This window comes from Myotis nattereri (assembly GCF_964212035.1).
Source record: "Myotis nattereri genome assembly, chromosome: 2".
NCBI lineage: Eukaryota > Metazoa > Chordata > Mammalia > Chiroptera > Vespertilionidae > Myotis > Myotis nattereri.
Genome location: NC_138076.1, coordinates 97,262,812 through 97,288,267, shown reverse-complemented (window position 1 = coordinate 97,288,267; position 25,456 = coordinate 97,262,812). Strand labels below are relative to the sequence as shown.

The following is a 25,456-nucleotide window of genomic DNA, read 5'->3' as shown; positions in this document are numbered from 1 at the left end:
CTGAAGCTCCCAACTGCTCCTTTTTTTCTTTTTTTTTTTTTATTCTGGGCCAGCTTTAGCTCTGGCTCCAGCTCTTAGGCCTCCGCTCCTGAAAACAGGTATCTTGTTTGTTTCGGTTCTGTAATCGAAACTCTGTATCAACTCCAGCTCTGAGATCCTGGCAGGATGAAAGCAGGTTTCTGGGGTTTTGTTTAGCTTCTATATTTGTAACTATGTTTCAAACTGCAGGCTCAGAGGCCGGCAAGGCAGGCGGGGAACGTTGGAGTCCTCCGTCACCGAAGCAAGCAAGCCTCATGTTAGTTTCAAGCTGCCTGGCTGCCGGCCACCATCTTGGCTGGCAGTTAATTTGCATATCTCACTGATTAGCCAATGGGAAGGGTAGCGGTCATACGCCAATTACCATGTTTCTGTTTTATTAGATAGGATAATAATAAAAGCATAATATGCTAATTAGACCAGACATCCTTCTGGACAAAGCCAGGGCTGTGAGGGGGAGACCCTCCCAGGTGCCAGAGAGAAGCTGGTGTTGGCAGCTGGGGGAAGGAAGCCCTACTCTTGCACGATAGGCCCTCCCTGTTGGTCTGATACATGTGTACATTTAAATGTGTATATTATCGATACTAATAATAGCCTTGGGGGCAATCAGACCAGCAGGGGAGGGCAGTTGGGGGCAATCAGGTCTGCAAGGGAGCAATTATGTATCAATCAGGCTGGCAGGGGAGCAGTTAGGGGGTGATCAGGCCTGCAGGCAGAAGCAGTTAGGGGCAGTCAGGCAGGCAGGCAAGTGAGTGGTTAGTAGCCAGCAGTCCCAGATTGTGAGAGGGATGTCCGACTGCCGGTTTAGGCCCGATCCCGCAGGCATCCACCGAGGGGTTCCGGATTGGAGAGGGTGCAGACCGTGCTGAGGGACACCCCTCTGCCATGCACAAATTTTGTGTACCGGGCCACTAGTTCTCATCAAAAGAAAAGAATTGTAATGATATGGCAATGGAAATTTACTAAACTTATTGTGGTAATTATTTTGCAAAATATGCATATATCAAATCATTATGTTGTACACCTTAAACTTCTACAATGTTATATGTTAGCTATATCAAAATTAAAAAATGTATTCTCACACCAGCTGGTTTGGCTCAATGAATAGAGTGTCGGCCTTTGGACTGAAGGATCCCAGGTTCGATTCCAGACAAGGGCACATACCTGGGTTGCGGGCTCAATCACAGTGGGGCAGCATGCAGGAGGTAGCCAATCAATGATTCTCTCTCATTATTGATGTTTCTAGCTCTCTCTCCCTCTTCCTTCCTCTCTGAAATCGATAAAGAAATATATTTTTTTAAAAGTATTCTCTTATGCCAATCACACAATTCTACACATACATCTTCTTCTCTGCAAACAATATACATGTACTTCATTTTCTTTGCATAGCTAGATCTTTTTATGCTTAATCTCTTTTCTCCCTCACTTCAGCTAGTATCCAGGGACACTCGATTGTGAGTGTATGTGCTGGAAGAGAAGTGAGTGTATGTGCTGGAAGAGAAGTCAGCATTTCTGCTGCAGCCCTCGGTAGGAGAACAGCCACAGCAAAATGCTTAGTAGAGCAGAGGTACGGCCTTCGCTGGGTGTGCAGTGGCACAATGACAGCCACTTGTGGACTTCTGATTGCATTCTTTTTTCCTCTCAGATATAATAAAGCCCTCCTGTTGGCTGGCCGGTGATTTTTGAAAGGCCCAACCCTCACTGAGTACATACTCGAGTTGTCTGTGGCATGGCTTTCCACTCTGCTCTGCAGAATCTCTTTTGTAAACTCCAGGGCAGTGGGGAGACCTTTCCCAGGCCCTGAGCTCTGCCAGAGCTGCTGCAATAGCTTTCAGTCTCCAGTGACTTTGTTTCTGAACTTCTGTAGGACCACACACAGAACACTCCTAAGCACACAGGTCCCTTGGCACTTCAAGCCTGTGGCTTTAAGCAGAATGGCATGTTAGAAATGAACTCAGTACCTTTGCTTGGTATTCCTCTCATGCCTTTGACAGGAATATTAGAAACATCACAGGAAACTGGCCATTAAATCAGCATGGGAGACATCATGAGCAATCTAAAGTCTAGCGGTTTAAAAGTAAAACATGAATCTAAACTATGTGAAAGGGAAGGGTTCCGTTGCTTTCCTATACATCTGAAGGGCAGGGCCCTTCTGTTCTCCCAGCCTCTGTGACAGGGTAAGTGGAAAACTCCTCTCAGACACGGCCCAGACTAGCCTACAGGTCATCTAGACAAACTCTTGGCACACACTATGCTCACAAATCCCCAGCCTTTCCTTTTTCAGTGGGCCCCTGGTTCCAGGCCCTTCCGGTCATCCTCTCTTGGGTTGTCTCTCCTATGTGCTCCAGGACCACCGCCTCACTCAGGGTGTAGTTAGCTGGGGATGCCAAGACTTTCCACCAGTTTCTAAGTACTCAGTAGTAGGGACTGCATTTTATTGAATGGTATATCCTGAGTGCTGGGTGCTTTGTGGCTTGTGCCTAGCAGGAATTCAGTAAATGTTCATTCAGTTGAACTGGAGCATGAAAGAAAATGACCTATAAGTTCACAAATCATTTCACTGCTTTTACATGTTAAAGAATATTGTGTGGTTGTAAATTATTTATTTTCTCATCAAAATATCCTAAATCTTTCTCCTTCTTAGCAGAATCCTCTGTGCAGAGTCCACTTGTTTCTCAGCCCTCTTCACTCAGACTTCTGTGAAACTGCCCTCGCTAACTACTAAATCCAAAGGCATAGTTTAGGTTTTCTATCCCTTACTCTTAAATATTTGATACAACTAACCAACTACCCCCTTCTATTAATCATACCTATTCTACAGCTTTTAAGACGCTACTTTCAGTTTCTGTTGACCTCCTACATCTCCTTTCTAATATCCTTCAATAGCTCCTCGTTGCCACAGATTGCTCCAAACATCTTCATTTTGGTCCTTCTTGATCTAACCTTTGTCTATCCCTCCAGACATCCCCACTCATGTATTTGTATTTCCCAGGCTAAAGCATGCTATGTAACGCCTGTTTGTGTTGCCTATAACTTTTCTAGCCTATGCAGCAAATTTCTCTTAGTCTTCCATAGCTTTGCTCAAATATTACCTCCTGTGGGAGTTTTGTCTTTATGCACTCAGGAAATAAGTTACTTCTTCTGTTATATTATTTTTATATTGCACACAGAACTGTGAGATCCTTAATGGCAGGACCACATCTTGCGCACCTCTGCATCTGCAGCACCTAGCCTGTTCCTGGGACATAGCACACATGGTTAGATGAAAGAATTTCAGTTTCCTTTCTTCTTATTGACTTTTCTGTTAGAATCTCAAGTTTCATTCTTAAAATGAGACTTCTGACTATTTCTCCTTTACTAATGTATTAGTTTTTCTCAAGGATTCTGAAGATAATGTGGAAATCAACAGGTTCTAGTAGCAGTATCATTGTGAACATTTCTTCTGAAAAGGTCAAACTACTTTGCTTATGTTAACACATAAATCCAGTTTGCTCAAAGTGTAGAGTACATGTCTTTATCATGTGCCGTGGATTTTCTCTTCCCATGGAAAAAAGGAAAGAGAAAATCCACTTGTTGAATAGCCTGTGAGAGATCCATGACATATGCTTTCATTTTCCAGGCCTCTATAAAATTCTTGGGGATGTGGAGACAGAGAAATCACTCTCAGCAAGGAGTCTAACTATGTGTGGCTCCCTTGAGCAAGTGTTCCTCTAGGAGCCTTATTCTCCTCATCTGAAAGTAAAATAATCAGACCAAATGGTCCCTGAAGTCTGCCAAGCTCTTAGCAAACATTGACTGAGTAGATTCTCTCCGACCCAGTGCCTATGCTGGGCATTAGGGATGCAAATTAGATGCTCTCAGCCTGTCATATTCAGGGGGGAGACCATACAAGTCTACTGTGACTACTTAAAGTCAACCACTGATATAGACAAAATATGTTCAGTTAAGAAAGAAGAACCTACTATGACTATCCTATATAATAAAAGCCCAGCAACCATACAGTGTAATGACCAGAATGACCGGTGGACCAGTCACTATGACCACCAGGGGCCAGGTGCTCAATGCAGGAGGAGGGGGAGGGGGACACAGTGAGGCCTGGAGGTGCATGCTATGTCCTAGGGATCCCAGGAACAGCAAGCCCAGAGCTTGCTTTCCAATAAAAAAATAAATTGGGGGGGAAAAAAAAGCAGCCAATGCTGCCACCCTGGGAAGAACGGCTTCAGGAGGGAAAGGCCTCCCCAGGTCCCAACTGGCCCCGCTGGCACACCATGGGCTCACAGGGACTCACCAGTGATGTGCAGGAAGTGCAGCCCCTCCAACTCCAAAGTCGGTTGCACCAACAGCTGCTCCCGGTCCAGCTCCATGTCGAACACAGAGCTGCCTGGCCACCTCAGCTCCGACTTCCAGCTTTTGGCTTCCTGCCCACCCCTTCACATACTATGTGTGCTTGGGGGCGTGGCTTCGGCCTTCCCTAGCCAATAGTACCCCAGCACAGCCAGAGTGGCAGGACACAGCCACCAGCGCTGGCTGGGCATTGATTTGACTGTGTGACTGAAGTCCATATGCAGTTACACTGCATGTTTACATTTGTAGGAAAGCTGGGCGGCCCACTCCTGCTGCCTGTGTCACCTTCTAGGCTAAGAAAGGCCTGCTAATCTCCGTTTTTCTCCTCCCATCCAGAATCAAAACCTCTTGGGGATGAATGATCCCAGCGATGGCCCCAACAGACGTTCAGTGTCACTGTCACAGACATTCCCAGTCATTACAGCCCATTCCTCAGCCCGCAGTGCCCTGCTCCACCCACTGCCCCTCCTTACCTGTCACCTCCTGAGGACCACCTTATGTTATCCTATCTGAAATGTGAGCAAGATCTCAAATGCCCCACTGTCAATAGCTCCCTTGCTCTACCTTTCTTCCTCTAAAAATCTTGCATTTTAAAAATATGTATTTAATTGATTTCAGAGCAGGAAATAGATAGAAACAACAGTGATGATAGAGAATCATTGATTGGCTGCCTCCTGCACATTCCAACCTGGGGATCAAAACCTCCCCTGGTCCTCCCCAATCCTTCCCCTGGCCAGCAGGCCCCCAGTGGTGGTGTAACGCTGAGGGAAGGGCGGGGGGAGGCAGGGAACTGTGGGGTGGCGGGGCGCCAAGGGCAGCATCGGCATCTGGCATCTGTTCCTTTCACACCCGGCCTGCCCACCATCACCTCCTCTCCCAACCCTGCTGGGGCCTTCGAGCCCTGATCTGCCTGGCCCTGGTTGGCCCTGATCGCCTGCCAGGCTGAGGGACCCCACCCATGCCTGAATTTTGTGCACCTGGCCTCTAGTCATGTATAACATTTCTTGCTAGGCTTTATGTGGATTAGAAGAATAAATTATGGTTTCTGCCTCAAAAGAGGCTCTAATCCAATGGAATACATATTGTTCATGCCAACAAATAAAATACATTTTATAATCAAAATTGTTATTCAGTCAACTAGAGGCCCGGTGCACAAAAATTTGTGCACTCCTGGGGGAAAGGAGGGTCCCTCAGACTGGCCTGTGCCCTCTCCCAGTCTGGAACCCCTAGGGAGATAACGCCCTGCTGGCTTAGGCCTGCACCCGGGTGGCAGAGGGCAGGCCCAATCCCTAGGTGCAGCCCCTGGTCGGGCTCAGAGCAAGGCCGATTGGGGAGTTGGGGCACCGCCCCCTGTCATACACAGAGCAGGGCGATCGGGAAGTTGTGATTCCACCCTCAGTCACACTCAGGGTAGGGCCGATTGGGGGTTGGGGCACCATCCCCTGTCACACTCAAGGCAGGGTCGATGGGGATTTGCAGCACCACCCCCTGTCATGCACAGAGCAGGGCCAATCAGGGGGTTGGGGCATTTGCCCCTGTCACTCACAGAGCAGGGCCCATCAGGGTAGTTGGGGCTCTGTACCCTGTCACGCACAGAACAGGGCCAATCAAAGGGTTGGGGCGCCGCACCCTGTCACACACAGAGCAGGGCTGATCAGGGGGTTGGGGCGCCGCACCCTGTCACACACAGAGCCTCAGGGCGATCAGGGGGTTTGGGCGCTGCCCCCTGTCACGCTGATCCCGGTGCCGGGAGGCCTCGCGGCTCCGCTGATCCCAGTGCTGGGAGGCATATTACCCTTTTACTATATAGGGTAGAGGCCTGGTGCATGGGTGGGTGCCAGCTGGTTTGCCCTGAAGTGTGTCCTGGATCAGGGTGGGGGTCCCCACTGGGGTGCCTGGCCAGCCTGGGTGAGGGGATGATGGCTGTTTGCAGCTGGTCACACCCCCTTCAGGGTGGGGGTCCCCACTGGGGTGCCTGGCCAGTCTGGGTGAGGAGCCGAGGGCTGTTTTCAGGCTGGGGGTGACTGAAGCTCCCAACCGCTCCTTTTTTTCTTTTCTTTTCTTTTTTTTATTCTGGACCAGCTTTAGCTTTGAGGCTTGGCTCCAGCTCTTAGGCCTCCGCTGCTGAAAGTAGGTTTCTGGCCTTTGCTTACAATGTTGCGATCCTGCTGGCTGAGGCCCAGCAGGTTTCTGGGGTTTTGTTTAGCTTCTATGTTTGTTACATAGTTGCTTGCAGCTCAGAGGCCTGCAGCGGCTGGCAGGGAACGTTGGAGTCCTCCGTCACTGAAGCAAGCAAGCCTCATGTTAGTTTCAATCTGCCTGGCTGCCGGCCGCCATCTTGGCTGGCAGTTAATTTGCATATCGCCCTGATTAGCCAATGGGAAGGGTAGCGGTTGTACGCTAATTACCATGTTTCTCTTTTATTAGATAGGATAGGTTTCCAGGCAACTAGTGTGAGACCAACTCAAATTATCTCAAGGGCTTTATATTACTTACTAGTGGCCCAGTGCATGAAAATTCATGCACTGAAGGGGGGTCCCTCAGCCCAGCCTGGCCCTCCTCACAGTCTGGGAACCCTCAGGGTCAGGAGGCAACCCTACAATCAGGGGAAGGTGACGCCCAGTCACACCGCTGCTGCTGCCACTACTGGCAGCGCAAGCCTCGGCCGGTCCTGGTTAACTGACCCTCAGGCAGCCCTGGTCGGCTGGGCAGCTGACATCCGAGGCTTGCCTGTGCCTCGGACCAACCCTGGGTGGCTGGGGGGCTGAGGGGACTGGAAGACTCTGGAGGCAGGCCACACAGGCCTGCCGCCCCAGCAAGACTGTGGGGATTGGGTGCCGCCATTTTGTGGCTTTGGGTGCTGCCATCTTTGAGGGCATGGCAGTCAATTAGAATATTCCCTCCTTATTGGCTGTAGGTGCCGTCACCTTTGAGGGTGGGGCAGTCAATTAGCATATTCCCTCCTTATTGGTTGTGGATGCTACCATCTTTGTGATGGTGTGAGGGTCAATTAGCATATTCCCTCTTTATTAGCTAGACTAGAGGCCCAATGCATGAAATTCATGCAAGGGGCTCAGTCCTCACAGCCCCAGCTGCCTCGGCCAGCCCTCGCAACCCCGGCTTTGTCCAGAAGGTGGTCCAGAATGTCACCTAGACAGTTGTTCTGCTGTTTGGCCTAATTAGCATATTAGCTCTTTATTATATAGGATCATTAAGTTAGAGGTAAATAAATAACAATGCTAAATATTTTCAAAAATGCAGATTGGCTTCATTCACAGCAGAATTTCACAGTGGTTTTGATAAAATGTTTTGAATACTTGTGTTATGTGACATGTTCTTTTTACCTGAGCCAGCTAATCCATAAAGAGGCATTTACATCTCTCCAGGATATGTTTCTTCCATTTCGTATTCTTATAGAGTCAAGCAGTTCTATATAATATAAGCCTAATATGCAAATTGTCCCCTTGGGCGGTCGTTTGACCAGGAGACCGGGAGTTCAACTGCTCACTATGACATGTGCTGACCACCAGGGGGCAGCGCGGAACATGGCGGGCATCAGCGATGCACTACAACCTCTTGCCGGCTACCTGGGGGTAGGGGTGATGGGGACAGAGGTGCGGTGAGAATGCAAGGTGTCCACTGAGCTCACTCTCACTCCTCCTGCTACCCTCCCCAGGGACACCAGGGCTTGTGCACAAGGGAAGCCCCCCATGCTCAGGTGCTGGGTGCCCACGAGGAGCCCGCTCCGTACGTGTGCTGCCTCTTTTGAGTGAGCCGGGCCACAGCCACCAGGAGTGCGGGGGCCAGCCGGGCTCGCCATGGGTTCATGCAGGAGCCAGTCTGTGAGGCCATCGGGATAGAGTGCACTGCCTTCCCAGCTTCTGTGTGGTGCTGCTAGGTGGCCCAGAGGCCCATGCTGCACCCTGGCATGCAGCATCTGGCCATGCTTACCGCATCTCCATGTGGGGACTTGGGCACCGTGACTCAGGCGCAGGGGGAGGGGGGTGGATTGGGGGCCCAGAAGCAGCTGGGACCTGCCCTTCCACACCAGACACTCGTGCTTTTTTTTTTAATTAAATCTTTATTTTTCAGATTATTACATTTGTTCCTCTTTTTTCCCCCGATAACTCCCCTCCACCCACTTCCCACCCCACCCTCCTCCCTCACTCCCCATCCACTGTCCTCATCCATAGGTGCACGATTTTTGTCCAGTCTCTTCCCGCAGCCCCCTCACCCCTTTCCCCCCAAGAATAGCCAGTCCACTTCCTTTCTATGCCCCTGATTCTATAATCACCAGTTCATTCTGTTCATCAGATTATTCACTTGATTTTCAGATTCACTTGTTGATAGATTTGTATTTTTTGTTCATAATTTCTATCTTTACCTTTTTCTTGTTCTTCCTCTTCTTAAAGGATACCTTTCAGCATTTCATATAATACTGGTTTGGGGGTGAGGAACTCCTTTAGCTTTTTCTTATCTGTGAAGCTCTTTATCTGATAAAGTAATCTTGGTTGTAGGTTCTTGGCATTCATCACTTTGAATATTTCTTGCCACTCCCTTCTGGCCTGCAAAGTTTCTGTTGAAAAATCAGCTGACAATCATATGGGTACTCCCTTGTAGGTAACTGACTGTCTTTCTCTTGCTGCTTTTAAGATTCTCTCATTGTCTTTTGCTCTTGGCATTTTAATGATGATGTGTCTTGGTGTGGTCCTCTTTGGATTCCTTTTGTTTGGGGTTCTCTGCGCTTCCTGGACCTGTAAGTCTATTTCTTTTACCAGGTAGGGGAAGTTTTCTGTCAGTATTTCTTCAAATAGGTTTTCATGTCACATAACACAAGTATTCAAAACATTTTATCAAAACCACTGTGAAATTCTGCTGTGAATGAAGCCAATCTGCATTTTGGCAAATATTTAGCATTGCTCTCTCTTTTCTTCTGCACCCCTATAATTCAGATGTTGGTACGCTTGAAGCTGCCCCAGAGGCTCTTTACACTATCTTCGTATTTTTGGATTCTTTTTTCATTTTGCTTTTCTGGTTGGGTGTTTTTTGCTTCTTCGTATTTCAAATCATTGACTTGATTCTTGCAATCCTCTAGTCTGCTGTTGGGAGTCTGTATAATATTCTTTATTTCAGTCAGTGTATGCTTAATTTCTAGTTGGTCCTTTATCACAACTTCGAGGGTCTCATTAGATTTCTTGTAGATCTCATTAGGTTTATCTGCAATTTCTAGAAAATTCTTGAAAAACCTTAAAAGTGTGGTTTTGAACTCTATTTCCAGTAGTTTGCTTTCCTCCATTTCTGTCATTTGTGTCCTTTTTCTTTGTCTCCGCATTTTTTATGCTTCCCTGTGTTGATAAAGTGGTTTTCTGTGCTGAGTGTCCTCTAGGGCCCAGTGGTTCAGCCTCCCCAATTACCTGAGGTGGACACTCTTGGTGCATCCCCTTGTGGTCTTTGTGCACAGTCTTGTTGTAGTTAAGCCTTGATTGTTGTAGTTATCACTGGGAGGAATTGACCTCCAGGCCAATTGGCTGTGAAAATCAGCTGTGTCTGCAGTGGGAGAACATCTGTGCTGGAGACACACCTCTGGGGCAAGACTTGCTTCAATGGGGCTTTGGTGCTCACTGAGTCTGCCCCCTGAGTGTGTCCTTTATAGTTCCACGGAGCTGCAAACTGGATGGTCCCACTCTGACCTCTGGGTTTCCTGGCTCCTGGATCTCTAGGGAGGTGCTAACCTAGCCTTTGCCTGAGGCTATCCTGCAAAAGCCTCCCTGCAGGGCTTGGGCAGGGCAGGTCCCATGGGATCAACAGGGCGAGGCTAGCAGTTATGGCTGCTCTCAGTCCAGCCCGCAGAGGCTCTGCTTCTCAGTGTCCTGGTAATCACTGCAAGCCCCTCGGAGAGAAAGCTGCCCTGGAGTTTCGACCGATGCCAGACAGTCCCGCTTCTCCCATATGTGTCTGGGTCCCTAGAGACTCATCCAGAACTGGAGCTCAGAGCCTGAGACTCCCTCCGGATTGAAAATGACAACCGCGCCCTCAGCCCCCAGCCCGCTCCGCATGAACCTCTGCACCTTAGTATTTTACTTCCGTACTGCCCCTCCTCTGAGTCTCGGTATGCTTTTCTCTTTCCTTCTAGTTGTAGAATTTCCACTCAGCCAGCCTTCCTGTGGATCTGGATGATGTCCGTTCCATCTTTTAGTTGTATTTTTGAAGTGATTGTTCGAGGCAGCAAACTCCGGTGTTTACCTATGCCGCCATCTTGGTTTCTCTCTGACACTCGTGCTTTGATTGCCAGCCAGGCCTAAGGACTGCACCTGTGTACAAATTTTGTGCACCAGGCCTCTAGTTGTTTATATTACCTTTTACAGGAGAAATCGTTGGCCAAGGCTAAACCATGCTGGGAATGTCTACCTAGCTTCAGACCACCATAAGGAGTGTTTTCTCTCTCTCTCTTTTTTTTTCCATCTTAACAAATCAGCTGTTTTGGAGAGCTGATATAAAATTGTGAAATATTTTAAGTGTACAACATGATGATTTCAAATAGATATATATTGTGGAAGGAAGAGTTAAATGGTTGTGTGTATGATATTTGAAATTGTACCTAGGATTTCTAAGATATCTTCAATGAGAATGATTTTGTAGATAGGATTGAGAATGAATGAGCAAGTAGATTAAAAGCGAAGGAAATGCAGATCACTTTACATCAGGAATTTCAAAGTCCAAAAACCAAAATAATTTTTTTAAAGTATATTTTATTGATTTTTTTTTTTACAGAGAGGAAGGGAAAGGGATAGAGAGTTAGAAACATTGATGAGAGAGAAACATCGATCAGCTGCCTCCTGCACACCCCCTACTGGGGATGTGCCCACAACCAAGATACATGCTCAGGACCGGAATCGAACCTGGGACCCTTCAGTCTGCAGGCCGAAGCTCTATTCACTGAGCCGAACTGGTTAGGGCCAAAATAATTTTTAAATGAATAAAACAAAAGACTACATCTTTAAAAAGATAGATTTTATTTTTAGAGCCATTTTAGGTTCACAGCAAATTTGATCACAAAATACAGAGTTCCTGCCCAGCTCAGTGGTTGACCATCAACTTATGAACCAGAAGGTCATAGTTTGATCCCCAGTCAGGGCACATGCCCAGGTTGTAAGCTCAATCCCCTGTAAGGGGCATGCAGAAGGCAGCTGACAATGATTCTCATCATTGATGTTTCTAACTCTCCCTCTCCCTTCCTCTCTGAAATAAAAAAACATATTAAATATATTACATATATATATACACACACATATATATACACATATATATGTGTATATATATACATATATACACACATATATATACACATATATATACACATATATATACATATATACGTATATATATATGTAAAAATACAAAGAGTTACTATATACCCTTGGACCTACACATACATAGCATCTCCTACCATCAATTGATGAACCTACATTGGACACATCATAGTTTACATTAGGGTTCACTCTTGGTGTGTACATCCTATGTGTTTTGACAGATGTATTTATCATTATAGTATCATACAGAGTAGTTTCACTGCCCTAAACATCCTCTGTTTTCTGACTATTCACCCTTCCTCCCTCCTAACCCTGGGAAAGCACTGATCTTTTTAACTCTCTCAGTCGTTTTGACTCTTCCAGAATGTCATGTAGTTGCAATTATTCTGTATGTAGCCTTCTCATATTGGCTTCCTTCCATTAGTAATGTGCATTTAAGTTTTTCTCTAAGTCTTTTTATGGCTTGATGGCTCACATTTTTTTTTTTTAGTGCTGAGTATATTTCATTGTCCAAATGTACCACAGTTTATTAATTCACCTATTAAAGAACACCTTGGTTCCTCCCAAGTTTTTGCAATTATGAATAAAACTGCTATTAACATTTCTGTGCAGGTGTTTATGTGGACATAAGTTTTCATCTTATTTGGGTAAATACCAAGGAATACCATTGCTCAGTCCTATGATAAGAGTGTGTTTGGCAGTAAGAAACTGCCATGCTGTCTTCCAAGATGGCTATACCATTTTGTATTCCCACCAACAATGAATGAGAGTTCCTGTTACTCCACATCCTTGCCATCATTTGGTGTTGTGGGTGTTTTAGTATTTTGTCATTCTAATAGGTGAATCATGGTCTCATAGTTTTAATTTGTAATTCTCTAAACACATATGATGTTGAGCATCTTTTCATATGTTTATTTGCCATCTGTGTATCTCCTTTGGTCAGGGGTCTGTTCAGATCTTTTGCCTATTTTTTAATTGGGCTGTTTGTCTTCTTATTGTTGAGTTTTAAGAGGGTTATTTTTTAAATATTTTAGATAACAGTTCTTTATCATATATTTTTTTCACAAATATTTTCTCCAAATCTGTGGGTTGTCTCTTCATACACTTGACAATGTCTTTCATAAAGCAGAAGATTTCATTTTAATGAAGTCTAGTTTATCAATTTTTTTTCTTTTCCAGAGTGTGCCTTTTATGTTGTATCTAAAAAGTCATATCACCACACCTCAGGTTACCTAGATTTTTCTCCTATGTTATCTTCTACAAGTTTCATTATTCTGTGTTTGAAATTAGGCTTATGATCCATTTTGAGTTAATTCTGGGGAAGGGTATAAGGTCTGTGTGTCTAGGTGATTTTTTTTTTTTTTTGGCATGGAGATGTTCAATTGTTTCAATATTGTTTGTTGAAAGACTGCCTGTTCTCCATTTGTCCCTTTGTAACAAATCAGTTGACTGTATTTCTGTGGGTCTATTTCTTGGCTCTCAGTTTTGTTCCATTGATCTGTTTGTCTGTTCTTCTGCCAATATTACACTGTCTTGATTACTGTAGCTTTGTAGTAAGTCTTAATGTCAGGTAGTGTAAACCTTCCAACATTGTTCTTCTGCTTCAATGTTATGTTAACTATTCTGGGTCTTTTGACTCTCTATATAAACTTTAGAATCAGTTTATTCCTTTGTAATATTTTTCTTAAAACTGGATATTTTAAACAAAACTCTCAAATCATATCCCCCCCTTCCCCTACTCCATGGCTTCTTGTTGTTGCTGTTTATTTAGTGCCTTTTTCCAACTAATTCTCTAATGTCTAAATTATTTGTTGTCTCTACTTGGTTAGCTTAGTGGTCAGCAAATAACTGGGCAGAGATTTCCACAAACATCTTGAAGCAGTATGTCTCCCAGCCTTTGCCAAAGGGATCTGTACATATTGAGCTATGGTTTCAACACTCCAGCAGGAAGTTAGTAGCTCTGTCTTAGCATTTATTTTCTGCTTATGCAGATCACCAAGGTCAGACAGAGATGATAAATTAGGACTTTTGCAAGTCTTTCCTGGGTATGCATACAGTTCTTCCTATATACTTGGCCTTCTAGAGTCCTAAGAATGTGTTAGAACTTTTCTAAGTCCCCTGTAGACATGTCATTTCAGAGGTTTTTCTTTTACTAATATTCCTCTTTCACATCTTGTTTGGCCCAACTGTTATCACCATTTTAGGCAGCTGTGATGTTAAATAATTGCTGCTGATTGATTTTGACAAACCCTTTGTGAATAAGCTAGTCTCAGTGATGAGCTCATAATCAAGTTAAATAAAGACAAGCTCTGTGAATAAGGGCATTCAGTGAATTGCCAGACAGCTTAGATAATGACAGTTCTTTAATAATGGAGCTTTTGGGGAGATCAAACCCATTCTGCCCTTTCCAGTGGCTGCTAGGATGCCAATGTGTACGGTTACTCTGATTGTTAACTGTTGTTTTTCAAAGCTCCTGCATACCTTGGAAAAGGACAATTGAATAGGCCAAGTTCAAATGCCACAAAGCTCTGTCCTTACATAGACTCACCATTTTCCAACAGTACTTAGATTGTTGCAAGCCTTTATTAATTTCCAGAGCTCTTAAAAAGCTTATTTTTGTACTTGTCTTTTTGTGACTGACTTATTTTACTTAGCATAATTCCCTCTAGGTCTATCCATACTATCACAAATGGTAAGATTTTATTCAATTTTATGACCAGGTAATATTTCATTGTGTAAACCACAGTTCTTTTTATGCACTTGTCTATTGATGGGCAGTTGGGTTTTTCCATATCTTGGCTATTGTAAATAATGCTGCAATGAACACAGGGGTTCATATATCATATTGAATTGGTGTTTGGATTTCTTTGGATATATTCCCAGCAGTGGAATTGCTGGGTTCCATTTTTAATTTTTTGAGAACCCTCTATACTCTTTTTCATAATGGTTGCACCAATATGCATTCCCACCAGCAATGTGAAAGCCAAAGAACAAAATAAACAAACAAAATTGAAACATACTCATAGAGAGCAGACTGATGGTTATGAGAGGAGATGGGAATTGGGGGCCTGGGTAAAAGAGGTGAAAGGATTAAGAAGTACAGATTGGTTGTTTCAAAATAGTTATGGGGATGTAAAGTAGAGCATAGGAAATACAGTCAATAATATTGTAATAACTATGTTTGGTGCCAGGTGAGTACTTGAAGTATCAGCGGGAACACTTTGTAAAATATACGACTGTGTAACCATTATACTCTACACCTGAAACTAATTCAAAATAATATTGAATGTAAAGTGTAATTAAAAAATAAAATGTAGCCCTAGATGCTTTGGCTCAGTGGATGGAGTGTTGGCCTGCCGACTGAAGGGTCTCACGTTCGATTCCAGTCAAGGACACATGCCTGGGTTGCAGGCTTGATCCCCAGTAGGGGGCATGCAGGAGGCAGCCAATTAATGATTCTCTCTAATCATTATTGTTTTCTATCTCTCTTTCCCTCTCTCTTCCTCTCTGAAATCAATAAAAAGAATATTCTAAAAAATAATAAATAAATAAGTAAACAAATAAATAAAATATGAAGTTTAAGCTTATTTTGATAATTTCTGCAGTATTCTTATTGATTTTATGGAGAAGCAGAGTTTCAGACAGAGATCTTTACTTCATCATTCCCACTGATGTAACTCACTTGCATTATTATTCAGCATAATTGAAGTATAATTTACATTCAAATAAAATCATCAACTCAAAGTATATCTTCTGTTACTGGCATTTAACAACCACTGTACTGTTTTCTGTCATTTCAATTCTATATTTTCTAAAATTTTTGTATAAAAGCAATCATAGCATGTATGCATTCTCTTTGTGTCTGGCTTCTTTCACTTCACATAATGCCTTTGAGATTAATCCATGTTGTTGCTTATATCAGTAATTTGAGTGCCTTTGTATTACTGAGTATTTAATTGTATGGATGCACCACAGTTTTTATATCCATTTAGCAGTTGATGGGCATTTGGGTTATTTCCCCTTTTGTCTATTTTATAAATAACATTGCTATGAAATTCAAGTACAAGTCTTTGAATGTGTGGTTTATTTTATCTTGGATAAAGAACTAAGAGTAGCATTGCTTGGTCAGATGCCAAGAATATGTTTAATGTTATAGGAAATTGCTAAGCCTAACCCTTTTGAAATTTCAGTGATTCTGCATTCTTGCTAAAACTTAGTATTGTCAGTGTTTTTAATTTAGGGACCCTAGTGTATATAGTGGTGTCTTGTTATTTTAATTTTCATGTCTCCTATGACAAATGATGTTGAGCATCTTTTTTCATTTGTCATTTGTATATCTTCTTTCATATCTGTCTATTAAATATTTTGCCCATTTAAAAAATCAGGTTGCATAACATATTGTGGATTTGGATTTTTTATATATTCTGAAAACAAGTCCTTTATGAAATATATGTTTGCTAATATTTTCTCCAAGTAGAGGAGAAAAGTTAATAAGATGCAGGCAAATATCTGACTTCGGGATGATAAAAGGACCCAAACCTAGGTAGTAAAATCTAGTTAGTCTCTAGCTTTAGAAAACAATAAACTTCCTGCCCAGCCAGTGTGCTTCAGTGGTTGACTGTGGACATATGAACCAGAAGGTCACAGTTTGATTCCCAGTCGGGCCGTGCCCATGTTTCAGGTTCGATCCCCAGTGGGGGGCATGCAGGAGACAGCCAATCAGTGATTCTCTCTCATCATTGATGTTTCTATCTCTCCCTCTCCCTTCCTCTCTGAAATCAATACAAATATATAAATAAATAAACAATAAACCTATGTGTGTCAGAAAGTATAAAGTATATTCAAGCTTATGCTATATACAGTATAAGCCCTTTGATGTCTTTTGTATATGTAGTACATCAAAACCTTTTGCACAGAATAAAATGGTTTGTTTGTACTTCCAAGCCATAATAGAAGAACAAGTTTGTTAGATAGGTAAATTTTATAAATAATAGGCATTCCTTTCCTAAACAAACTTGTTGCAGAGCTGCTAAATGAGCAACATTTTTTTTATTTAAGCTCTTATATATCAGAGCTTCCTAATGAAAATATATACAAAATTTACTTCACATACCACACTTACTCTTGGGTAGATGTTAGGCACATATGGAACTGCCCAAAAGATAGACTGTCAGTTACAGGAGCAAAGGTCAAGAAAGTGCTGAAGACAGGTCCAGACTAAATGATCTGCTTTTAATTCAGAGTTGCTTATTATATTTGACGTGAAGGTGGAAAATGAGGGGAATCATCAAATATTTTTTAAGTAACTAAATGACATGATAAAAAGTTGAGAAATAAAATAGGTTTTAATGCGAAGCATTTGAAGTAGTGGTGAAACCAATTAAAAGATAAGGGACTGAATTAGGACCAAAGAAGAAGCAAGATATTAAAAATATCCAGAGGTATAACTGACAGGACTTGGTGATCAAAATAAATGTAGGTCTTAAAAAGAAAAACCTTAAGATTACTCTGTTTTTCTGTTTCAGTGGCCTCCTTGGTTATACTTTTAATCAAGACAAAACATTAAAAAGGAGAAGCAGGTTCTGAAGAAATTAGAGGTCAGTTTTGGTAGTTGAGTTTGAAGGGCAAGCAAGACTCCACAAGTGGATGAGATTAGTGAGTACCTAGAAATGTCACTGGGACTCAGGTGAGGTGTCTGAGCCTGAGAAAGAGAATTGAACATGATAATAGTGTAGTTTATTTAAAGATGTGATAAGATATTTTAGCATAATCATGAATTCTAAAAATATATATAAGTTAAGGGTCAAGTACTGCTTAGTGACAGGAAAGAGATAATGTTTAGAGAGAGGGAAGATTTTCTCATCTTGAATGTCAAAGATGAGGAGAGTTTGAAGGGACAGTGAATGGTAATTAGTGTCCACTGCTAAAAAGAAGCTTTGGGATTTGATGACTAAAAATTATTGGGCAAAACTAGAAACAGTCCAAATGTTCATCAGCAAGAGAATAGGTAAACCAATTGTATATCTTCATACCATGGCATACTACTGAGCAACTAAAAAGGATGATTACTGTTATACTGAACAACATGGATTAATCTCAAAAACATTATACTGAAGAGAAAAAAAAAGCCAGACACAAAGAGAACACACTGTGCAATTCATTTATATGATGACCAAGAATTGGCAAAACCAAATCTATGGATAATAGAAATCAGAAACAGGATACTCTGGGGATGGTGGGAGGGGGTGTGGTGGTGGTAAGAATTGGCAGTAAAGGAGCACAAGATAATTTTCTGATGTAAAGAAATATTCTTACCTTGTTTGAGGATAGTTACAATAGCCAAAACTTACTGACTTGAAAATTTAAGATTTATTCATAGCGAGAATACTAGATTAAGTCATTTGTCAAAGATGGGAAATTGAACATCTGAATTTGCTTGCTTTTAAATTCCCGCTAATTTATGGAGACATTCATTTACAAAAGCAATTGTTAATACAGAAAGATCACAAGAATAAAATTTTCAAAGGAGAAAAACAGAAATATGAAATGGAGTACCAGTAAGCCCAAGAAAAAAAATTTACATGGTCAGTGAAAGAAGTCATAAAATAGATCAGTTTGTACTTCAGAGTCGTAAAATGTTCAAAAATGGGAAATGAGATTGAATGTGGGCTAAAAATAAAAGTGTTGTTTAAAAGTGTTATTTAAAGTAGATATATTTCCCAAATCTATATTTGGGTGACTACTCTCCCGCCATTAAGGTTATATGTTTATTCGCTGGAGAGGCTGAAACAGAAGTTCCCTAGACTAGAGGACATCAGGCATCATTGAAGGTAGGACCTCTTTCAAAAACAAGGGCTTAAGTGATAGTCTATCTACATTCTAAATATTGAAATTACCAGGCCTCTTTTGTAACTCAGCTTCAGAGTATTGGACACGTTAAAAAGAATCTGAGTTCTGAGAAATTTGATTAGTCCATGATCTGAAAACAAACAAACAACATTAACAACAAAAAACTCCTGCAGATTCAAACTAGAACAGGTCAGAGGCTCTGAGAGAGCTGTCTCCAGGGAAATTAAATTAATAGACTACCTGATATGTTTTAACACACTTAGAGATTTAGATAATTGGGGAGATTTGAGTTTGAATTTAGGGATAAGTACATAGAAAACTATGAAAACAAGTAAACAAATGATTATTACCTCCTGGGAGAGTGAAAAGTTGAGACTGAAAGAAAAAATAATCAGAGTACGATATACATATGAAAAGTATTTACATGGCCATAATAAACACTGAGTACTGATTTAGCAAAAATTATGAAATTGTGACATAACTATAGTTAAAAGAGATACAGTAAAGGGTGTGAATGTATGGGGAGGTGAGCAGGCAGAATAGGTAGTAATAAAATAAATCCTCCTCTTTCATAGAAAAAAATGAATAGATAATGACTTAAACTGAAAAATCAAAAGTAACAATATAAGCATGTTGTTGAGGTAAACACTGAAAGAAAAAGTTTTAAAAGTTGTCTCCAAAGAGTGGTACATGAAAAATGACATGAAAGTTAATGTTTGACTCTTTAAACCATATGCATTCAATAACTATGATTTTCAAAAAAGTAACCAAATAAAGCAAGATAATAAAGGTATTTGTAAAGAGAATTTTATGAAATTAGATTGCAGTGGGTTGAACTGAATGAAAATTGAGACTGTTCTCAGGAAACTGAATAGGATAAGGAGGGGTAATTAGTATAGCTGCTTGATTAAAAGATAAGATTAATGAAAAACTGATGGTTTCCTTGATGATGGTTATTTACATAGATAACAAATTGGATAGTCAGTTTGCTCAAAACAGGGATGAGCTTAAAGAGAAGAAAAGCAGTGAGAAGAGTTTGCTGAGGTAAGAGGGAATAAATGAGGTATTGTTTCAAAGTCCCATATGAAGTGGTGGATGTTGAAATCAAAATCAAGGTTAAAGGATTAGCTTTGAAAAATAATAGGGCCTTGGCCAGTGTTCTCAGTGGTTAGAGCACTGGCCATACACCTAAGGGTCATGGGTTTGATTCCTGGTCAAGGGCACATACATGGGTTGCAGGTTCAATCTCTGGCATCAGTCTTGGGAGGCATTTCTCTCTCTCTCTCTCTCTCTCTCTCTCTCTCTCTCTCTCTCTCTCTCTCTTTCTCTCTCTCTTTCTCTCCCCCCTCTCTCCTTCCCCCTCTTCCACTCTGTCTAAAAATCAGTGGGAAAATATCCTTGAGTGAGGATTACCAACAACAAAAAATAGGAACATCTTTTTTTTTTTATGGTGAAGGAAAGGATTATTAGAAGAATTTATGTCAAATAGCTTATATTAAGCTGTATTTTCTCATTGGCAATGGTAGCTAAGTCATCTGTTGAGAAACTGGCATCGTTTTTATGATCAGAGATTGGGAGCCAACCAGAGAAAAAAATACAAAGAATGCTGGGTAGCAATTTTGGGAACCCAGCTGAGGATAAATGTATGTATTAGTACATGTTACCATAACAAAACACTGCAGACTGGGTGTCTTAAACAGTAGACATTTATTTTCTTACAGTTTTGGAAGCTGGAAAATCTACAACGGAGGCACCAGCAGGGTTCGGTTCCTGATAAGGACTCTCTCTTCCTGGCTCACAGACATGCATATGGTTTAAAGAGTCAAACATTAACTTTCATGTCATTTTTCATGTATCACTCTTTGGAGACAACTTTTAAAACTGTTTCTTCTCATTGTGTCCTCACATGGTAGAGTGAGTGAGAGGAAGAGAGCTCTCTGGTGTCTCTTCCTATAAGAACAGTAATTTTACTGGATCAGGGTTACACCCTATGACCTCATTTAACTTTAATTACTTCTTACTGCAAAAAGAGTCACACTGGAGGTTAGGGCTTAACATATGTGTTTGAGGGGGACACAATTCACTCCATAGCATGTATAATTTAGCACTGTAGTTTGAGTTATTTTTTCATTTATATCCAGAAGCCCAAGAGCAAGAGAGAAAACAGACAGTTGAGTTGATCCAAATTTGGGGACTAACATGATAAAAGATCAAGGTGGCAAACAAATTGAAGGGCTGGTGAAAGTATGGCTAAGATGAGTATGGGTTCCAAGCACAGCTGAAAGACAAGCAGGGAAAGGACCAGGTTTACATTAGGGAGGGGGAGGGGCAGAGATTGATAGTCTTTGTGGCAGAGTCCTCTCAGGTCTGGAGGCTGGAGAGCAAATGGGACTCTTGTGTAGCAAAGTTTCAGCTAGTTCAGTACTTCCTGGGACATAATGGATGTTTCTTCACTTTCAACTTCACTGACAATGAATGAGAATTAACAAACTGGAGAGAAAATTTAGGTTCATTAGTGGTAGCAATCATCACATTTTTCTTTCTTTTTAGACGATTAAATACATTGAACAAGTGTGCCTCAATGAAACTTGATGTGAACTTCCAAAGGAAGAAGGTAGGTGTCTACATCTTACTAAGACCATAGCTATACCAACAGAAGAGTCTCGAATTCATAGATTAAAAACTACATGAACCTAAGCAAAATTATGAAAGGCCTGACCATCTTCATTTATTCTCTAAATATCCCATCTTATCATAATCATTGAAGGTTAAGTAACTCTATTATAAACCTAGGCCAAGGTCTGTTTGTTTCATCATCTTATTTTGCTTTAGTTTTTATCAGAGGTTTGGATTAAGAAGTAAAAGGTCTTAATTCTTTATGGTAATTTTTCAGAAGTTTGTCAAGGTGCAAATAATCCACTCCATATGAGAGTCAAATACTCCACAGGTATTAGTAGATGAAAGGAATGCAGAAAAGTGTCTGTGGGTCCATATCAAATGTTTCTACTTTGTTCATTCCCAAGGCATTTTATTTCAGGTACATTTCCAGATGCATTCATTCTTAGGCAGGTTCACCATAGACCAGTGATGGCAAACCTATGACACGCGTGTCAGAGGTGACACGCGAACTCATTTTTTTGGTTGATTTTTCTTTGTTAAATGGCATTTAAATATATAAAATAAATTTCAAAAATATAAGTCTTTGTTTTACTATGGTTGCAAATATCAAAAAATTTCTATATATGACACGGCACCAGAGTTAAGTTAGGGTTTTTCAAAATGCTGACACACCAAGCTCAAAAGGTTCACCATCATTGCCATAGACTATCTCATTTAATTCATTGCAGTATTGATTCTCTGTTTCCTAGATAAAGAAAGTAAAACTTGAATAGGTTAAGTCATTCATCCATTCTTTTTTTAACTAGTGGCAAGAGCAGGGTTTCAACCTCAGGCATGTCTAACTCCAAAACTGAGGCTCCTAACCATTGTGCTAAAATATTTTTCTTTCTCACTGAATTGATTCTTTTAGGAAATTCAGAGTTCAGATGGTTGACTGCTTTTTTTTTTTTTTCATTTCACACCCACAACATGTAACAATCAAATTTCAGTATATTTTGAAAAAGCAGGGAAAATATCTTAGAGTCAAAAGAAAGTGTTCTTTATCCTGGTCTTCACAAGGAAATCATTAAACCTAATGGATTTTAAGTTACTCCTGAGTACCTTAATGTTTAAACATAACTTTAATTTGAATTTCTGCTCTAAAATAGCACCAAAAAAAAAAAAAAAAGGCAAATGAATTTTGGTTGACCTCATCTTAAAAACAATTTGGAGTTTGAGCTATAAATCAAAGATTTAAGTTAGAGAGATAAAATGGTGAAAAACAATATCTAGAGAAATATTAAAGCATGAACAATTTGTCCAGACTAAAGACAAATTTTAAATGTGGGAATCAACATCCCAACAACTGTCTGGCTGAATAGAGCTCTGAGAAGCATACATGCTATTTGAAACATGAGGGTCAGGTCTTTTGATTGTAACAAGAACACATGGTTCTCATTAAACTGAACACAGCCACACCTGAGTGTCTAAAGTGTGGCTAGCCTATCTGGCTGCCTCTACATATCTTCAGCTGAAGTGTTTACAAAGGAAAGTGCCCCAAACTAATGACATGATTTGTTTTCAACCAAGTGAAGTAATTATATTCTCACTCTATCACCAGCCTTTCCAAACCCATATATCAGATAGGCTTGACTAACATTTGTTAGACTATTTATGTGTTACCTTCACAAAAGCTCCTCTGTAAATTGGTCACTTCAGAATTCTGACATCTGTAATGTATTCCTTGTGTTGGATAAACTGACACACCCCCTCATAGCTCCTGCTTAGCTATAGGCCTCACCAATGCATGCACTTGAATAGAACATTGTAAATTGGGCAGTTATACCCTGAATTTTAAAATAAATAATTCCAACCTGTGGTCTTCACCTACTTGTGAATCTCAGGAATGATCAGAATCTGGGGCTGTGGTCTGAGCAACTGTGTGGGAGACCCTGTGCAGTGGAACATGTTCGCATGATATGCCCCTTACACAAGTCATAGGCTAGTTCTTCATTTTACTGCAAAAAATAAAAAATAAATAAATGCAGAACAGGAATAGGCCAAATGATCAAAAATAGAAAGTTAAACTTGAGACCCGAACACCATGTGAAGCTTCAATACACTTTGGAATTAGTTTATTTGGAAGAAAACCAAGCCACATTTCCTCTGGCTATGTACCCATTTTAAGCAATCCATAAAATAAAAAAAATAATTCACATCTCTAATCTGCAGAGACCCAGACCCATAATTCTGCAGAATGTCATCCCCAAATGGCCTATTTGGGCCACAATTATTCTCCTTTCTTTGGGGCTACTGAAAGGGCCTATGAAAGGGCTCTATGTGCTTGCTCAGTGGTTTGAGTTGGGAGTACTCACACATGCCTATTGTGTCCTAGGCACTGTCCTCATTATTAAGCCCATGTAACAGATATGGAAATTAAAGGGCAGAAAGGTAAGAACTTGTCGAAAGCCACTCACAATTAGCAGAGTTGGGATTTGAACCCCTCCTTGCCTTTCAAAGATCAGTGTCTTGGAATATCTTGGAGCCTGAATGAGTGGGCCTTGGCCAGAGACCTGGAAGTGTTTCCTCAGCAAAATATAGTTATGTATTTTCATTGTTGTTTTTAGAAGAGAGATGTTTCTTGCCATATGTACTGAAGTCCATGACTTATTTTTTTAATTAAATCTTTATTGTTCAGATTATTACAGTTGTTCTTTTTTTCCCCCATAGCTCCCCTCCACCCGGTTCCAACCCCACCATCTGCCCTTACCCCCTCGCAACTGTCCTCATCCATAGGTGTACGATTTTTTTTTCAGTCTCTTCCTGCACCCCCCCACACCCCTTTCCCCCCAAGAATTATCAGTCCACTCCCTTTCTATGCCCCGATTCTATTATATTCACCAGTTTATTCTGTTCATGAGATTATTTATTCACTTGAGTTTTAGATTCACTTGTTGATAGATGCATATTTGTTGTTCATAATTTGTATCTTTACCTTTTTCTTCTTCTTCCTCTTCTTAAAGGATACCTTTCAGCATTTCATATAATACTGGTTTGGTGGTGATGAATTCCTTTAGCTCTTTATCTGACCTTCAATTCTGAATGATAGCTTTGCTGGGTAAAGTAATCTTGGTTGTAGGTTCTTGCTATTCATCACTTTGAATATTTCTTGCCACTCCCTTCTGGCCTGCAAAGTTTCTATTGAGAAATCAGCTGACAATCATATGGGTACTCCCTTGTAGGTAACTGACTGTCTTTCTCTTGCTGCTTTTAAGATTCTCTCATTGTCTTTTGCTCTTGGCATTTTAATGATGATGTGTCTTGGTGTGGTCCTCTTTGGATTCCTTTTGTTTGGGGTTCTCTGCACTTCCTGGACTTGTAAGTCTATTTCTTTCACCAGGTAGGGAAAGTTTTCTATCATTATTTCTTCAAATAGGTTTTCAATATCTTGCTCTCTCTCTTCTTCTGGCACCCCCATAATTTGGATGTTGGTATGCTTGAAGTTGTCCCAGAGGCTCCTTACACTATCTTCATATTTTTTGGATTCTTTTTTTCTTTTTGCTTTTCCGGTTGGGTGTTTTTTGCTTCTTCGCATTTCAAATCTTTGACTTCATTCTTGTGATCCTCTAGTCTGCTGTTGGATCTCTGTATATTATTCTTTATTTCAGTCAGTGTATGCTTAATTTCTAGTTGGTCCTTTTTCATATCCTCGAGGGTCTCACTAGATTTATTGAGGATCTCACTAAATTTATCAGTGGTTTCTAGAAAATTCTTGAAAAACCTTATAACTGTGGTTTTGAACTCTATATCCAGTAGTTTGCTTTCCTTCATTTCTGTTATTTGTGACCTGTTTCTTTGTCTCCACATTTTGGCTGCTTCCCTGTGTTGATAGACTGGCTTTCTGTGCTAGGTGTGCTATAGGGCCCAGTGATTAAGCCTCCCCAATTACCTGAGGTGGACACTCCTGGTGCACCCCTTTGTGGGCTTTGTGCACAGTCTAGTTGTAGTTAAGCCTTGATTGTTGTAGGTATCACTGGGAGGAATTTACCTCCAGGCCAATTGGCTGTGAGAATCAGCTGTGTCTGTGGTAGGAGAACTTCTGTGCTGGAGACACCCTTATGGGGAAAGACTTTGTGGTGGGAGAACTTCTGTGCTGGAGACACCCTTATGGGGAAAGACTTGCTTCAGTGGGGCTTTGGTGCTCACTGAGTCTGCGCCCTGAGTCTGTCCCTTATGGATCTGAGGAGTTGTAATCTGGATGGTCCCACTCTGACCACTGGGTACACTGGCTCTTGGATCTCTAAGGAGGTGCCAATTTA

At 41.4% G+C, this 25,456-nt stretch overlaps 1 protein-coding gene across 4 annotated transcripts in view; it reads left to right on the top strand.

Annotated features, from left to right (window-relative positions):
• The window catches only part of STARD13 (StAR related lipid transfer domain containing 13), a gene marked incomplete at its 5' end in the record, with an annotated part of 302,915 nt that overhangs the window by 227,212 nt on the left and 50,247 nt on the right, over positions 1-25,456 (top strand). For 3 of the 4 annotated variants that reach the window (XM_081083033.1, XM_081083032.1, XM_081083030.1), the window contains one exon: positions 21,090-21,153. In XM_081083033.1, the coding sequence (XP_080939159.1) occupies positions 21,090-21,153 (64 nt within the window). Of the gene's footprint in view, positions 1-21,089; positions 21,158-25,456 lie in introns of all 4 variants that reach the window. The other variant, XM_081083031.1, reaches the window with a different exon arrangement.